The sequence below is a fragment of the Poecile atricapillus genome, chromosome 9 (genome assembly GCF_030490865.1).
Source record: "Poecile atricapillus isolate bPoeAtr1 chromosome 9, bPoeAtr1.hap1, whole genome shotgun sequence".
In the NCBI taxonomy this organism is placed as follows: domain Eukaryota; kingdom Metazoa; phylum Chordata; class Aves; order Passeriformes; family Paridae; genus Poecile; species Poecile atricapillus.
Window position 1 is genome coordinate 11,640,092 of NC_081257.1, and position 18,987 is coordinate 11,659,078.

Below are 18,987 nucleotides of genomic sequence, written 5' to 3' on the forward strand. Positions count from 1 at the left end.
AGGTTTGCACAGCACAGGATTTAACATACACAATCTTTCCTACTCAAATGCTAAACTGAGGTCATGGACATTGCTGGAGTTTTATCCTTGTTCTGTTATGATTATTTTGTATTATATACATATGCTGGTTGGCCCATTAAAAACAAGCTAGAAATTCCAGATTTCATCTGTATCTTCTTAGCATGCAGAGCACAAGACATACAGCAAAAAGGGATGACCAGAATCTTAGAAATATTTATTTCCTGCTTCTACAAGAAGGATGAATTTAAGCCATTTTTTTCCCTAGAGTTTTACTAGCCAAACATTTGAAACATTCTACAAGATCCCTGTATACCTTAAATAATATACTTCTCTGAATAGAAACCATTTACACTGTACAACTAAATGCCACAGGTATTTGTTTCCTGAAGGAAGCAAACACATTACAAATAAAATCAAGATGCTTTAATAGCAATCAATCTAATCAGTATTGTGTGCTCCAAGCCTATGAAGTTTTTTAAAACACCAGGAAAATAGTTAATGAACATTTTAAACACTGGATTTACATGTGACAACCATCTCAAATGGGTATTCCATTACTCGTATTTTTATGGTCTGATTTTGTAGATAAATAAATAATTAGTGCACTGCTCTATTTAAAGAATGAAATTATTCATATTTTAAAGTACATGTTGACTGCACTTGAAAAAAATAAGCAGAAATCAATAATGTGCACCTTTTAGCAGATCCCTTAAAACTACATCAGTAGCTTCACCCTTCAGAACAGAAATACACAGAAGAAGCACCAACCAGAGCAACCAAAAGAGCAGCTCAGACACCGAACAGATGAGGAAACAGGTCATGATATCACAACAATCAAGTCATTAAGGTCCACTTCCCCCCATTGAAGCCTATGAGAATTAGGCACAAACATTTCCTTAAAAGGCAATCATTAGCAATTCTAAAAAAGTTCTAGAATGAGAGCTGGTGTACTACCAAAATTATATATACATCAAATACATTGGCATTTAAATTGCTTTGAGTTATTTAGTATTCTTTAACTACTTTCCTGCCACACAGACTTGAATCAAACACATCAAAACCTTGATACTGGCCATGAACTCAGTATTTCTATTGCATTTCATGATTAGGAGATACAATACCTCTGTCTGAAGTATGGCAGCTCTCTGTTCTTTGGCAGTAAGGGACTCTTTAAGCACTTCAATGTGTTGCTTGCAATCTGAATTCTGATTGCTGAGGGTTTCAAGCTTAGTTTGTAAGGCAAGAAGTTCTGATTCTTTCTTTGAGAGTTCTTGTTTCAGTTGATCAATCTGCAGTGGGGGGAAAAAGTTAGGTCATTAATTTTGTCTCCAACTCCTAGCTCCGCTGGAAATCTGAGAGGTGTGAATGACCATGATATAATAAATCAGACACCTGTGAATTCTGGAAGAGAATTAAGGTTCAGACTTTTTACACTCACACTTTGAATTTTGTTTCTTGCAATTTAATGCGCTCTGTCTTAAGAATGAATGCCCTCTTGTTGCTGAAGTTAAAAGGAAACTCCTAAAGATTATACCTGATGATTTGGCCTATAAATTCACCACGGACCTCACTTAAGTTCAAAGGCATGTATCCCATGTGAGGCAAGTCTGGCAGGACAGCAAAAATGCATAGGGAAAAAAGTGTTCATAAAAGTATAAATTCAGTCCTTCCAATAGCATGATTCCCATGACTTATCATTGGCCAGAGAGAATCAGGAATTTTTTAGGAGTCTGATAAAGAAAAAACAGGCATCTCAGAAAGGAGAGGAAAACAAAATAGTGGACTTTTAACCTTACTCCTCTTGCAGATTTGTTGCTGCCTACCATCCCCACCTCCTATTTTTCTCCCTGGCAGTTCACATGGAATTCTCAGGTAGTAGAAAAGCCAAGCCAAGAAGACTAACTTAAGAGAAGTCTGGGGAAAACATTATAAAAAAATTCCACACAATGAAAGGGCTGAGAGATTATAAAAGCTTATCCCAGAGGAAACAGCAGAAACACAATACTAAGACAGAGCTTCTGAATTTAAGTGAATTTAAGGTTTATCAGTAAATGTCATGGAATTGTGATTACTCTCCTCTTTCCACAATGATAAATGGGAAGAATAGCCACAGAACACAAAATTGTAGTGGAATTAAAATATATGAATCAGAGCAAAGCACTGGACTATATACAGAACGATTTGTATAGGTGAAAGGATGGTGAATTAGGTGGCATATAACTACTCCTAAATTCTTGTGGTATAACACTGGCCACCGGATGAATCCAGATACATCACCTCATGAGAACTATTTGAAATAAAATGCCTCACTGCATCTGCATAACTCAGAGAAATCACTTCCTTTATATGAACAGCTCTTTTCTATGTCCCAACAGACATTTGGGATACAAGAAACCGAGAAGTGGTAGATGGAAGATGACTCAAAAATCCCCAGGAAAAAAAATATCCATGAGTTGATCCTACTCAACCACATTCCAAAGATTCACATACTAAAACATTTCACTAAGAATTCAGTGTTGTATGGTACGGGAAATACTCGCTGCTGATAAAAATGCTTCTATTTTGTTTTACATTGCAAGTGCTTATTCATTGCACCTTACAAATTAAATTTAAAAACAATGATTCTTCCAACTACAGTCTATATGCATGTCTTAATAGATTTATTCCTTATTTCTTTGTATAAATCCCAGTAAGTTTGCATTGTTGTTTAAGGTGCTCAGATCATCACCCATGAGCTACTGCATAAAATCAAGAATCTACCTTGGCACTAAAATAAAATCACCTTTATCAAAATAAGAAAAGAAGCATACAGAAAACAGACATGAGGAAAGAATACAATTAAAAGCTGCTAAAGAAACCTTTCTCTGGAATGCAAAACCACCCTCCTCCATCCCTTGCCAGAGCATGCAAGCAAGTATGGCAACCAATAGAAAATGGATAGGAAATGAAGCAATGGGAAAATCTGTCTATGAGACACACAGACAAAACTAGGTAGGTCTGCAGCCAATCTGAGTTACATCATAGGCTTTATATGAGACACACACAAACATCACAGATGCTTCATCTCTTCTAGAAACTCTTCCCCCTTCTCTCCATGACACAACCCACACCTGAGAAATAATTAAAAAAAAAAATTAAAAAGCTTTGATTTCATTGCAGGTGTGCTCTTCATGTTTAAGAGACAGAATCTGTTTAGTGTAAAGTTCTGGTGACAAGATCTACAAATTGTCAGAAGTTTTAAAATGTGTCACAGCTCGCAAATAAAAACGAAAAAATTAAGAGTTAAAACACAAACCAAACACAGAAAGAGTGTTGAATAATATTTGCTAATGTCTTTTTGAAATAAAGCATCATGGTGAAAAAGTACTAAAATTCCCATTTTAAAAACTGCCACAAAAATAAAGAGGTATAATAAAAAATTATAAAACTTAAATATGAAGAAATTTTAAGCATGGGTATCCTCATTTTTTTAAACTTCTGCAGTATCTCAGTGTGTGAAAAAACTAATTAAACATGACATGAAATAGATTGCTGCCTCTAGCAGATATGCAAACATTTTTGCTGTATCTCAAGTGATGTGGAAGACCAACTGTCATGATTCAATGAAACCCCATTATCTCATGTAATACAACAAAAACATTTTTATACTTTATAAGGACTAAAATGAAGTTAACCTTCAAGTGCTATAGCATCCTATAAGCATCAAAAAACTCCAAGTTTGTCCTCTGACCTTCCCACTATCTGACATATTTCATGTGTGCAATTTGCCTACCACAGCTTTTTCGACATTGCCCAATATGATCTTGCTTCACCTCCTTTCCTGAAACCCAAATTCATTTTTCTTCCTTTTCAATTTACTGTCACCTCCCATAATTTCAGTTCTTTAGAATCCATTCATTTTCCATTTCCAGAAAACCATTATGGGTTTTGTTCTGTTATTTTTACACACCAAATTCTTGCATGACATTATACAGAGTAACCAGAAAAAGGAGAAAAAAATCAGAGCTTTTCCTCCAAATATTGCTTATTAAAATTAATGGACTTAATCTTTAAGTAAATAATTCTTTTAAATGAACCTATGCTGATTAATGCATCAAAGGGTGTTGCAGTCTGTTTAGTTTATTTTATTGTTAAATTTAATGGTTTGTTCCCTATGGTTTTGTAATGGTTTTACCCACTTGTCAGTTTTGTAAACCCCTCCCCTTTTTCCTGAACCTTCCTTGTCTATCACCTTTAGCCTGCCCCTAGTCCCTGTCGGTCAATGTAAACCCAACCCTTTGTTCCAGTAAGTTCCCTGCCTTTCATCCCTCACTCGAAGCCCCATTGGCATTGTGACTGCCGCCCCTCCCAGATGTTACCCCTATTGGTCCCCAGCATTGTGAACCCTCCTCCCAGCTCCTCCCTTGAGTTATCCTGATTGGTTCCTGAGTTTGTACCCTCCCTCCTTTAAATTGAGTTGCACAGAAGTGCTCATTGCTCAGAGTTCTTGGGTCCCTGTGTGCCTTTCCAGGCCTCATCCTGTCACCGCTCCTTTTCCCTCAATAAATCCTGTTCCTGGAAAGCTGTTTGGACTCTGGGTCTCCTCCATCCCCTCACTGAAGCCCACGACGCTGATATCCGCAGAGCCTTGAGTGGCAGAGAAGCTCTGAAGGTTCGGTCTGGGGAAAGCTGCTCCCAGATCGTTCCCCACTCCTGGCGTTGCCAGCGGCCAGTGAGCAGAGCTAGCCCAGGGGTGACGGGCCGCGGTGGGCAGCGTCAAAAGGGTTTGGTCTGATGCAACAAGTGACAACTGCTTTTTAAAGTGAAGGATTTAAGAGAAGGAAAAGGAGCAGTAATGCCAGTGATGTGCCTCCATACAGTAGACCCTACAAGTCTATCAGTAGATTCTACAGATCATGTTGGTAAAGGTCTGGTTTTAAACTGGTTGTTAAATTTCCAGGCCTACCCAAAAAAAACCCAAAAACCTGCAGTTCTTTCCCTGTTTCATGCTTTGGTTTTTAGTGTTTTGGGGTTTTTTTTTCCTACAGGATCTCCTAGAACTTGCATGCCTGCTTCATTCAGTATGGAAAGTTCTTACATGCAGACATTAATCACAGAGTACCTTATTACTGCTTTATCAAAACTCATCTTACTGGTAATTTGGTGAAATTGTACTAATCCACCACTAGATTTTCATACCCATTCCAGTGGGTAGCATGAGAGTTCTAATACTTAAAGGATTACTTAATGCCAAGGGCAAAGTCACACCTGAAAAAAAATTGCATCTGTGTATATTTAACTACGTGGTTCACAGCCAAAGGATGAAGTCTTCCAAAGCAGAAATTATTATTAAAAGTATGTATCATCCTATATGTTTTATTCATATTCTCAATTAAGATATTTGAAGGTGCAGATCTCTTGGTCATATAATCTTTAAGACCTGTTTTGACAGTTTCTGTATTATGTGAGTAATTACAAGTTTTCTCCCTTCAAAAACTGAGCAAGGAGAGGCCTTATCAAGTGGGCAAGAAATCTGAGCAAGTTTTCTTTCTCATTTTTACAACTTTCATTTAACTGCAAGTCACAATTAAAGCCTATATATTTGGAAGGAGTGAATATCACTAAGAGGAAGTCAAGAAAATAAACACTTCCAAACATTCTCTGCCATTCATGTAAATAAATTATATTTTCATTATTTGCCTTCATTTAACACCTTCCCATTTATTTAAATCACAAACACATAGAAAACAAGTTATACTTCAAGAATAAATGCAAAGTATTAAGAGCTTCAAGCACCTCAGAAGAGTTTTGTGCTGTTCTTTGCCATCAATCCTGTTTATCAGAATTTATCAATGATATCAGGTTCCACAGATCAGTTCCAGCATGATCTGTTTGTTGACAGATCCATAAATACATTTCCACCTTGAAAGGTTCTTAAATGAGCGAAAAAAAAGTCATCTCCTGCTGTAAATCTTAATTTCAAGTGGAAGAAAAAGACCAGAGAAATAAAACAGCCAAAGCTTCATCAGATGTGGCATTTATCAAAGATCAGAAGGCTGTGACAAAACAAGGCATATTTAATACTCTTCTCATTCATCTACTTTCCGTGCTACAGAAATATACTGAAGCTTTTCCTCACAACAACGTCAGGAGATTGTTAAAGTTCTAGGCTTTGTACTTTATTTTTACACCAACAGGTTTGTTGACATTCATTGGGAGTTCTGCTGTAAATCACTAAAACTGAATTGCTTTGAAATTAATATTTAGGTTAGCAAAATAATTTTCCTGATGATAATGCCACTTAGGAGCCTTAGTTATTTTTCAGTAGCTTAAGAGCTACCTTTTTTCCAAAAGAAAAAGTATGTTTTTTGATTATTATTTTTTCGTAATAAATCTGGATTAATTCCATATGGGCACTAACACTTTCATTTCTTCTGTAGCAAAAACCCTCAAACAATGAACAAGCAATAATGTTTTGTGAGTTTGAAACCAGGAAATGTGTCACATCACTACATATTTACTACCTGCCCGTGGTCCACTCCTAATAGTCTATGTACAGTAATTTGAAATTAAAGGAACAAAGTCATTAAATTGCTAGACGTGAAAATATGAGCAGAGTACAATTTGGTATCAGCTGTGAAACAAAAGTCCTTACTGCAAAACTACATCAAAAGCTAAAATCAAATTATTTTCATTTATTCAAAATGCTTCACTCCTTCATGTCCACTGATTATTACATAGTAGAGATTTACCAAAAGGAGACATGCAGCTTCTTGCATAGGAAATGGTCATGTCAAAGCTTTCCTTTCCATTATTTAAACAGTCTTAATCTCTTTTATAAATAGATCTTACCTTATTTTTCATGAACTTTGAGTGACTCTTGTAAACTTCTATTTGTTTGATTTCTTCTTCTCGGTCCTCTGTATTCAGAACTCCATTTGTCTTTAACATCTGTATTTCATCTTCAAGATCTCTTATATTGCGCTCAAGTGAAGCTATTTTTGTATCCTAAGTTACAAAAAAGAGAGTATTGAAAATTATATGAGACAATATTAAAGAGTAACAGAAGCATATCTGTACTTGAGTGAATACCAAATAATGAGATAGCAAAAATAGATGGTACAAATAGAGAATGCCCATAAACCAGGAATAATTCTATAGGTTTTAGCTTAAAGAAATGCAGAATTCAGACCAGACCTCCTTCACCATTGTTGCACAGACTGTAGAAAACACATACTGGTCAAAATTCCATTTAATTCCTACACAGGGATGAAGGGAAAATAGCAGATGCCCCATTTTTCCATATAGGTATGATAACAAAGCTTTTTATCATTAGAAACCATCTAGGCCTGGCTATTCTTCCAAGCCCTTAAACACCAAGTTTATCCTAGAGACAGCAGTCCCTGTCTTTGCAGGGCAAAGGCCGCTTCATTGCATGGCTCAGCCTGAGCCTCGGGTCCCTGCTGCTCTGGAGCTCTGCCTGCTCTCAAGAGGGAGAAACCTTGTGTCCTCACTTATTTTTCCTTGACTAATCTAGCCACATCACTGAGAGGGGATTTAGCACTTGTTATTGTGAGTCCCAAGATAAACAAAACCACAACCACTAAAAATTTCTGCATCCCAGCCAATGAGACTGCCACGTGTGCCCGCACAGTGAAGTTTTTTTTGTTATTTCCAGTCATTTAGAAATTGGCTAAGTCCCTTTTGTGAGGGTTAGAAAGATTACAAAAGTGATTACACAAACTTGTCACAATTTTCTGTTTTAAAGAACATTGCATAATTACTCATTAGGAAATCTCTTCAACAACTTAAAGGATCAACCTCCCATAAAGTATCAAAGACTGGATGAAGTTCTTGTTCCATTGTGATCAATATTAAGTAAGAGGTAAAAAAATAAAATTAAAAAAAAAACCGCCACAAAACAAACCAAGCTGATTCACTAAGACCAGGTAATTCAGTTAGAAGGCTAATTTGGGAAAAAAAATACAAATTGAATTGATCTTTTCACAAGGACAAGCTAAACTTGAATAACTGCAACTTTGTTCCTCTTGCTTTCGTTTAGATTGCCTAAAAAGAAGCAAAAACTCCAACTCCTGTAATAACTTCTTTCATAATAAAGCTAGGCAAGTGTAGCAATTTAAGACATGGGAGAGCCTGGATGAAGTTACAAAAAGCATCTGAATTTTTGGTACTGAAGTGAAAAAGAATCTCAGATTATTTTTGAAGACCGCTGTTATAAATCCATATAGAACGAAAGCTAAGGACTAAGGAATGTCATTTACATGGCCTACTGTCATTCCTCTAACATTTTTGCTTTTATCTTTATAGTGAACAATAAATCTCAAACTAAGAGAAGTTTTTTTTTATTTTCTCATTCCAGTAAAAATTAATTTTAAAATTAATTTCAATTCTAAAACAGGGAAGTAAAATATCGAGATGGAATGAAAAATTGGAAAAATTCTATTGAATCTTGTCATTTCAAGAAATTGCACAAAAGGCAAAACACTGCAAGAAAAGATACAGAAGCATTGAAAAGCTCTCAAGACTTAAAAACAACACAAAAAATAATTGTAGATGTCACAGATACTATAATCAATTCAGCTTGGTCCATTAGACTTCATTTCAGAAATATTTTCCTCCTATTTTTAAAGATAAAAGCAAAATCTAAGCTTCACTACACTTTGGAATGATTTTGCAATAAAATATATTAATGCTTATATGACCTGTTATGGCATGACATCTGGGAATAGTCTTCATCAAATCTCCCCACCTCAGTCTATAAGAGTCTGCTTTTTTGTACTGCCTTTGTGTTTTACGTGTTTGCAAATATAATATGGCAGAAACAACTTTTAGCACAGCCTGCTACACTCTTTAGAAGTTTTATACATCACAGAATAACATTTAAGCTCTATGAGAAGTATCTAAAGTAATGTGTGGAAGCATTTTCTGTATTTCTGCTTCATCAAAAAATTGAAATCTCAGAGGAAAAGTTTATTTTTAATCAATCTCTGCCTACTGTGATTAGAGATGGGTATTCTCCTATCTAATGAAAAATTGTCACTAAGTTTTACATTAACTTTTTATTGAAACAGAAGCCAGAAATTTCACAGATTTTGTGAAGGTCAAAGGTACTGTTCCCTATTGCATGCTGGCTTGCCCAGGAAAAACCTTACAGGTTTCCTGCCTGAACAACAGCTGGAAAGTGAGGAACTTTGTAGGTCAAAAATAACACAGAGAGCCCAGAGTTCCCAGTGGGTGCTGCCACACGGGAGCTGGGCTGACTTACAGGGTACATAGAAAGTTAGGTAGCTTTGTATTTGCCAAAAGTTTTGACACGTTCCCATAAAATCTTCTGATTCAGCTGAATCAGCATTTTCCCACATAAAATTTCAATTGGAAAACTTTCAACCAGTCTTGTTGGGGCACAGGGTCTGGCAAGCTTTCAGAAACTGAAATGGGAACAGATGCAGATTTCCTTCAAACCTCTAAGATTTATCCCCATTAGCAACATTCTAAAAAACTACATGGGTCTGTGTTGAATCACAACGAAGATTCCTTTGCAATAATATTAAGGAAGCAGCTTAGTATTAAATGGTACTAATAAACATCTTCTGAGCTCTGAAACAATACAGCATTTGTTCTGATTTTTTCAGTCAGACCCTCTAAATCTGTTAAAAGACATAAGATCATGTAGCAGGATTTGTGATAGAGATCAAGGCACTCACCCTAATCTATCCCCTCCTTCCAGCAGTAACCAATACTTCTTCCTTATCTCCTTTATTAGAATAGTGCTGCAGATATTCTGTGAGAGGTTAGGGCTATTTAGGTTTCTGCTGGCTGGACCTAGCAGAAACCCTCCTCTTTTGGAATGTAAAAAAATTAGTTAAACTATTTCACAATGGAAAAAGACTAACAAGTGAGCTTCCACAATGATGTTTCACAAATCATATCAGTCCTTACAAGAGTCCTATAGTACATTTCCTGAAAACTGAGGGGCAGGAAAAGGGCAAATCATTTGTAAATAACCACAGAATCACAGAAAATTCTGAGCTGGAAGGGACCCACAAGGATCATCAAGTCCAACCCTATATAATACAGCATTCCAGCCCGTCTTACTCTGACAGGAAAAGTAAGGAAATGCTACTGTTCATCATTTGAGATACATAATAAATTTAAATTATGTCTGCAAAATTTTGCTCATAGGGCATTCAACAAGCAATCAGAAGGAAATATTTGAAACTTCACATTTAATAAAGCCTGAATTTAAGCACACTTATGTACACAGGCTGTCAACAGACCATGCACAACTACCCTTATTGTACGAATTTTACTTTGTCACTTTAATGCAGAGAATATTCAGGTTTATCCTTGAAGATAAGAGAAGTTAAAGTTCATGCAGTCTTAACAATAGAGTATGTTGCACTGCAAACTCACATACACACTTCTCTAGAACCAAACCCATACCTGAAATATCACAGCTGGATCAACACATAAAGATGGCTCTTTCTGCAAGTAAGGTAAACCACAAATATTTTCATTTACTTTACAGCTTCCATTTATAAAGACTTTCTAGTTGCTAGACTCCACATATTTTTCAACATCCTATCCTTAAGATAAATTCTAGGCCATACCTGTAGGCAATTCCTGATTTTCTCTCCCAGGTAATATCACTGTTTTAGTGACGATAGAATTAGGCCATAGCAACATGTAATGGCTGCGTTGGAAGCAGCATTTAAAGGTCATCTAATCCAACCCCTGCCATGGACAGGGACACCTTCCACTCTCCCAGGCTGATCCAAGCCCAATCTAACGTGGCTGGGAACACCCTCAGGGAAGGGACATCCACAGCCTCTCTGGGCAACCAACCTGTGCCAGGGCCTCACCACACTCATCATAAAATTACTTTTCTTCATATGTCCAATCTAAATTTATCCTATTTCAGTTTAAAACTGTTGTTCTTTGTCGTGTCACAGCAGGCCCTACCGAAAGGTCTGTCCCCATCTTTCTTATCTGCCCCCTTTGAGTAGTGAGAGGCTCCCAGGCCATGAGGATCCTTCTCCTCTGTTCAGCCCCAACGCTGCCAGCCTGGAGCTGCCCCAAGAGCCCTGTGATCATTGCTGTGCCTCTCCTGCACCTGCTCCAGCTGCTCCATGGCTCCTCTGGCCCGTGGAACCCAGAACAGAAGGCAGCACTCCAGCTGGGGCCTCACGAGAGAAGAGCAAGTTCTGACCCAATCCACGTGCTCAGGAGTATTTATCACAAAATCAAGTGAAAAGTGTGTTTCCTTTTAATCTTTTTGATTATACTAATAGGTGTTAATCAATATTGAATATCCCTGATACTCAGAAAACACTCAAAGATATCAGTCATCTGGCATTTGCAAAATATGCAAGGAAGCATGCAGAGGTGCAATTGCAATTAAAGGAAAGGATTTCTATGTACCACTTTTGTTTTACACTTAAATAGACTAATATTTAGGTTTGAGGGGGAAAAATGCAGTTTAATCACATATATCCAAAGTCACAAAGTCAATAGCAACCACTGCATCAAAACTAGACTAGTTTGAGGGAATAATAGGATCATGTGGGAGAGGGGAGCATCCTGTCCTCCCTTAGTTTTGTGACTTCAATTTCCAAGAAAAATGGCTTCTGGAGAATAAGATCAATTTCAGAAAAGAGAACTAAGAGTGTAGTGAGAAAAAAAATAAAGCAAAAGACATGGGACGTCTGGAAGCAAATGTGTCCATGAAGCAAAACCAGAAAGTTAGGAAAGAACAGCCTGTGCAAAGCATCTGAAAAAACAATAGCTATCTGGAAAGGAATTATTAGGCAAGAAAAACAGGAGTCAAGGCATAGGATGTGAATTTTCCATCTTTTTTTGCTTGCCCTTTTTTTATTTTGCATGAATATACAGGAGATAAACACTGGTCAACAAGACAGCAGTTATGCAGAAAATGCAATTGCTGTAAGAATAAGCAATTACTTGCAAAGCTTTAGAGAGAAATGAAGAAGATGACAGGACACAGTACAGAAGATGTCTAGGACAAATAAACAAAGGAGAGGATGGGTAAGAGAAATGGGAATATTTGATTGGATGAAAGGGAGAAGAGGCTGGGAAAAGGGATAGAAAGAATTCAGCAGTGGCAAGGAGCAGAAGAAAACCACAGAGAGAATAGAAGGATTTATGAAGGAGGGAAAGCTGTATCCTAGCAGAGCCTGGGGGAGCCATGGAAGGCACTCAGACAAAAGCTAAAGTGGTGAGGGGCTGGAAAGGGCTGGGTGTGGTGAAGAAAAATGTAAACTGCTTGGAGTCTCTGCATGGGGGAGTGGATGGCCTGAGTCTGCCATATTACAGCTAATCCTCTCCCTCCTTCTACCCTCAACATTGTAGGGAAACAATTCCTTCAATGCTTGATCATTCAAAACAAATGTCTCACATTTTTTTTCAAAACAAATGCTGTCTGGATTAAGACAAATTTACTTGAAAACATTCCAAATCTGGAACTTGTAATGAAAATTGCTGTTTAATCATGTGGATTTCAACATCTTACATTTGTCCCTTTTTCTTTTCAATATTAGGATTAATTTAGACAGCCCTAAAGGGGTGTGTGCTCATAGGGACAGAAAGAACTGGGTGCCTCAGAGGCAAAAAGCAGCTTTGGATCAGTACTCCAGCAACAGGACTGCAGCCTCACTCCCAACAAACAAAAGCCCTCACTATAAAGATCTGATTTGTAAAAGTGGAACATTGTACCACACCCACCTCTCCTGGGAATAAAACAGAAAACACTTCAGTGTCTTCAGGGACAGACACTGTCAGGAACAACTACAGACATCACATGTGTCATTCATGTGTCCTGCACCCCACATCCCTGTTCTTCTCAAAGACTTTGGGTACAGGAACTGAAAATTAATTTCAACATGTCCTTTACATTGTTATAAAACACACATAAAAAGTTATACATTGTTCTAACACATTGCTTTTGTATCCCAGATCTTTTAAATTTATAATTCTGAATATTAGTAGAAAAGCAAAGCTTCTCAGCCAGTATCTTACTTTCCCATTTACTTAGGGCAATGAGTTACTGCAAAAACATAGATTTCATAAAAAAGACTTCTGAACTAATGTCCAAAGCAAATACACATCTAAAAATGGAGTTCTGTAATCAATGTACCCTCTTCGTTACTCATATAATCCAAACTAATTATTATCTATTAAAAGACAGATACTGTATTTATAAAGTCCTGCTGTTGTTTTAACCGTGTGTTTACCACAATGTTCAGACATGCTGAACTCATTTTCTCACAACAGAAGTCACAGGCAAAATGAGGCCTTTAATTTGCACTTCCTTTTAAGACTGAAATGAAAGACCATCATTAATGAATTACAGGCAGCGTTGCCAACTCACAAATTATCTCAAGTCTCATGATATTTCTCTTAAAGATGAACATTCCAAACTCATAGAATTATGCAAAAATATCAGTTTTCACTTCTTAAATTACTATTTTTATTCTTTGTTATTGTGGAGGGGAAATCCACAACAATTTAGTAATATTATATATCAAAAAGAGTAAGCTAGAGTCAGGACTAAGAGACCTGTTCCATCACATTTTGTCATATCAGCTGATGAAACTAGTATTTTCTTTGGGTTGGCTGTAAAATTATGGCCTAAAAACAACCAACATAAGAAATGGTTTTAAAGTTTGAGGAGGAAAACATTTTACATTAGGCAGTTTATTCCATGCACTTTGGATCTCCTAAATCATGCACATACACACACCCCAGTCTTTTTAAAAAGCAATATTCTGTTCCCATTATTCAGAAATGCTGCACTTTAATTTTTTTTAATCAATTTTATTTAGAAAACAGACCAGGAGAAATAAAAACTAATTATTACTAGCTACATAACAAAATTAAATGACATGGTAAAGGAAGCATTCGATAACTAAAGAGTAAAAGTCATAAATCAACACCTGGTAGGCAGCTGAGTGTCACAGCTGCTTGCTCACTCCTCCTCAGTGGGACGGGGGAGAGAAGCAGAGGAGGAAAGTGGGAAAACCCATTGTTTGAGATAAAGTCAGTGTAATGTGCAAAGCAAAGCTGTGCATGCAAGTAAAGCAACATATGGAATTCCTGCACTCCTTCCTTCCCATGGGCAGGTAGATGCCTGGCTGTTTTCAGGAGAGCAGGGCTTCATCACGCACAAGAGTTATTTGGGAAGACAAATGCCGTGACTCTGAATGTCCTGCCTTCAGTTTGCAGAGGCTGAGCACGACATGACACTATGGATTATCCCTCTGGTGAATTTGGGTCAGCTGTCCCTGCTGTGCTCCCTCCCAGCCCCTTGCCCACCCCCACCCCACTTGCAGGACGAGAAACTGGGAAAGCTTCGACTCTTTGTAAGCCCTGTTGGACAACAGCTAAAACATCAGCGTGTTATCAACACTATTTTCAGTCTGACATTCAAAACACAGCACCACACAGGCTGCTACAGGGAAAATTAACTCTGTCCCAGCCATACCCAGTACACAACTTCAAGCTGTAAAAACAACACAGGGAAACATGCAAAGACCATACCTTCATTTCAATGACTGTCTGCAGAGCCTTCGTCTTTGCTGGCTCAGGCTGAAGTTGGGTTCTTCTATGCAATTCCTGTGGAGGGACACGATAGAAATAAGCTTGACGACTCATCTTTCCATTATTTTAACTGCTCACATGAACTAATCGCAACAAAATAAAAGTCTGATGACAAGAAGCAGGTAATGCCAAGTGCTACAGGTGCTTCCCTGGCTGTAACCCCTCTGCCATCACTGCACTCCCTATCTTATGTTACAGCCAACTCTGACAGCACATGCGCTATTTCTGAAACCCCTTATCAATAATTAACGTCAAGTGTGACAACACAGCCAGGAATTTCTTAGTCCAGATACAATGCTGCTGCTGCTGCTGCTGCTGCTGCTTAAACACCCAAACTTTATTCAATTCTGTTACTAATTCAAAAACTGGTAAGTGTTAAATCCTTTTTAGCAGTTTCTCTCTAATTTCTCCTCTAATGTCTTAAATAAGAAATTTAGACACATTATATTCAAATTTGACATTTTAAGGATAATAATTATGTAGTGGGCTGATGCAGCACACGCTACAGTAGCATTTCCATTTCAGTTTTCACATTTTCATACTGTTTTTTATGCATCTTAATACACAGGCAAAAGAAAAATGGATTGTGTTATTTAAGACAAAGTCAACAGTACCAATACATACTGGTCATTATAAAAACAACATTAAAAAAAAACCCAAGAGTAGGAAGACAGCAGCACTCAGCCTCATGAAACCAGAGTTGTATCTTTCTATGATATATCCCAACAAAAAACTCACATAATTACTTGGAAAAAATGTAGTAAAGGTGTAACAAAACACTTTCATTTGAGTATTTGGTGATGATACTTATTCCCTTCCCATAAACCATCTGAGAAGTTTATTAATAAAAAAACCTGAAACAGGACAGATAAAGTCCCATTTCTACTCCTTTGGAGTCCTGCCCTAAAGGACAGCAGTGCTATCCTTGATGTCTTTATGTCCCAGTTCTTTCTACTGCAGTGCTCCACATATACTCCTGAAATAACCTTCTAGCCATGAAAAAGACATTTAGGCTTGAGGCCAAGGAGCCAAAGTCATTCACCTAGGTCTTGCCTACCTTACAAACCCACAAGATTAAAAGTCATAATTTGTTGTGTCACAAACTATCAATTAGTTTCTTCTTCTGTGTAGCAACAAACAAACTGCTTATCCATGACTGTGAGAAACAACTGTTTTCAAAGACTAAGTAGTAGGAGTGATTTACTCTGTGTTATAAAACTGAAGTCTACTGATAATAAACATATTTATAAAATAGATTACAAAAATGTATGGCCTAATATATTAAAGTAACTGAAAGAGACACATTAGTACACTTAACACTAAGTGTGAATATTTTCTTATTAGATTAAATATATTGCAGGTACATGTACATATATTTAAACTACCATTAACAGATAACAGTGAATTATAATTTTGCTTTCATGCATTTTTCAGATGCTTAGGCATTTATGATATTTTTTTCTGCGTTTATTAAATAGTAGCTTTGATTAGACCTTTTTCCTCGGTTATTTTGTTTTTTAATTTAAATGCAACTCTCCATATAATAAAAAGAAAGAAATCTTTGCAATTCACCTATGCAAGGAATCTCTCAATCAACACCAGCCATTTGTCTTAGATGAAATAAGTACTTTCACTGCACAAATGTTTTAAAAAATAAGACTATGTAATGAATTTGTCATACAGTTACACAAAAGAATAGTTGGCCAGTCATACCACTATCAGATCAGCAAAAATTACAGCTAATTCTAAGACCAGACTTTGCTCCCCAGGGCCATATAAACTGAGCTGGAATATAAACAGGATTCCACACATTGCCCAGGGAGACAAACCAGAGTTTCCACCCCCTTAGCCAAAGATGCATAGACTGCCAAAGATGCGTATTCCGAGATGTCTATCATAGCATGAAGCCTTGCCTCATAATGCTTTTCCTGTTTGCTTTATGAATCAATCTGATGCTGGCTGACTTAAAAGCTTTTCTTCTCTATTCCTGATGGTAAAATGAAGCAGACTTTAGGATTCTGGAGAAGATCAGAAAATTACTCCCACTTTATTATTTTGTGTGGGTTTTCTTCCAATAAGATTCAAATGTTCAGAGACTCCCACAAGGCTCAGTTCTTGAATTTATGTTGTTCTATGTATGAGCTTTTTCATGTAGGGTACCTGATTCAGGGGTATACTTTTGGGGTACTAATTTAAGGATATGCTTTATGTGCATGATACCTTACCCTGATTGTTTTACTGAGGTCATCTGGAGGCTTTCAAATTTGCCTGAACAGCTAAGCAAGAAATATTCTAGAGATTTCAGAAAGTTCTCATAGCCTCAGGAAACCAGATTTTTATCCATTACATCATTTCTGGAATGATATGTATTTTTTGTTTTCAAATTCTTTTAAAAAATAGTCCAGGAAGACAAATAAGAAAATGAGGGGGAAAAATCAAAAACTTACCAGGGATGGTTTATTTTAACCTAAACTGTATTGAAGGGAACTCTTGATTCTTATATTCATAAAAAAAATTCTTGTGTCATCATCTCTACAAAAACCAAGGAATATACTAAAAATCTCTCAGAGATGCAATCATTTATAAAATTAGATTTTCTTTATAACCCTCTATATGACGCCTGCAAATAGTAGTAATTCTGAGTAACCACTTTGCACGTGCAAATTAATTATATTGCTGTGTAACCAAATGCCCACACCTCATATTTCCTGATGAAGTTTAGTTGTCAAGGTGATTAACGTACCCACACAAAACTGGCAGGTAGTCAGATCTTCTTCACATTAAATTTACTTTAATAGTCTTTGCTTTTAGGTTAAGATGAACCTCAATCCAAACTTGGCCATTGCTTTCTCCTTCCACAATATTAGGTTAGCAGTCTTACCACTAACTTAAACCATCATAGGTATTTGAACTCTGGGAAAGCCTATTGAAAAAATTTTGTCAAATTCCAACAAATTTTATAGCTTGAAGAAATTCAAATGTCCATATAAGGACATGAAATGAGAAATTAGAGGAAATAAGAAGGGCTGATAGCTACAAAAGTTTTGCAGAGATTTTCTTTGTAAATTAGGTGTATTTAAATTTGTTAAGTGCTCAGAGTTAAGCAAATACTCAGATGCATGCCTAATTCTCTCCTCGTGTCATTTCAAATAAACAGATATGAATTTTGATGAATATGAAAGAAATTGCACTAATCAGGGATGACCACCACACTATAAAACAAAGGTCAGTAGTCTATCGTGAAAGACAAGTCCAGCAATAATCTCAATGGCTTCAGTACTACTCTTGAACAAGGAGTCTAACACCATCCCTGGCCCACATTAGAAAACTTGGAGATGTAAAGAAGAGTCTGAGGGAGAAAGGAGGAATTTTTACACCACTTGAAAACCACCATATTGAATCACAATCCAATGCACTTCTTTGCAATAACCAAACTTCCATATATTCCTGAACTCATGCATATAAGAGAGGCTTATGAAGTCTTACTAGCATACCTAAAGACAGACTATGAGGAAAAATGATCTGAGCATTGAGAAACTAAGCTTTTATTTCACCTGTATGTCAAAAATACCTTCAGCAACCACGTGCATTGTCATACTGGAAGTTTGTCCTCTGGAAAGAGACCATGTACAAAAAGTTTCAAGTGAAAACACAATTTGTACATGGAGCTTGAAATGCATGTGAGACAATTTAATTTGTAATTGAAAGCACACAGAGTGTTTCTAGAAAGGAGCTACTGAAACTCCACTTTTACCAGAATTCTTGAAAATTTATTTCTTTTCTTTGTAGAAGGAATAAAACTTCTAGGGCATCATTTCGGTTTTGCACAGTATCATTAATCTCTTTTCCTCTTACCAAATTTACTTCCCCAAATTTAGGAAAAGGGAAGAGTTATTGCTTCACACATATTTTCAGAAAAAGAAACTTTGATAATAAACAGTTTTCTCCCTTTTCACCATTTTCTTTAGAATGCATACCAAAACGCTTGCATGTCTGCAGTAAAGGAAGGCCATATATTTGTTTTCAGGGGTAGTCAATTAGAATCAGAAAACAGGCATTCCAACTGCTGCTTACACTTCTGCAAAACATCTAGAAACATCCTGGCTAAAAAACTTTCTCTTTTTGGTGCATATAAAGCTTCAAAACTGCATGGAAAAATATGCCTTTTTTTTAAAACTAAACGTTTAAATAGTCATTTATTAGCAACACAGGCACGCTAAAAAGAGTCACTTAACTTGCAGCAGGACACAGTAATGAAGCGTTGTTGGGAGTTACAAACCAGGATTTTTAGCTATTTGGTTTTGGGTGTGGGGATCTTTTTTTAGACTACTATCTTTTATTAAAATCACA

General features: G+C 36.7%; 1 protein-coding gene across 1 annotated transcript in view; it reads right to left on the reverse strand.

Moving 5' to 3' along the window:
• Positions 1-18,987, reverse strand: part of ERC2 (ELKS/RAB6-interacting/CAST family member 2) — a 395,998-nt gene that overhangs the window by 313,291 nt on the left and 63,720 nt on the right. Inside the window, exons 3-5 of the mRNA XM_058844563.1 lie at positions 14,578-14,652; positions 6,853-7,008; positions 1,143-1,310 (exon numbers count right to left, since the gene is read on the reverse strand). Of these exons, the coding sequence (XP_058700546.1) occupies positions 1,143-1,310; positions 6,853-7,008; positions 14,578-14,652 (399 nt within the window). The remainder of the gene's footprint in view (positions 1-1,142; positions 1,311-6,852; positions 7,009-14,577; positions 14,653-18,987) is intronic.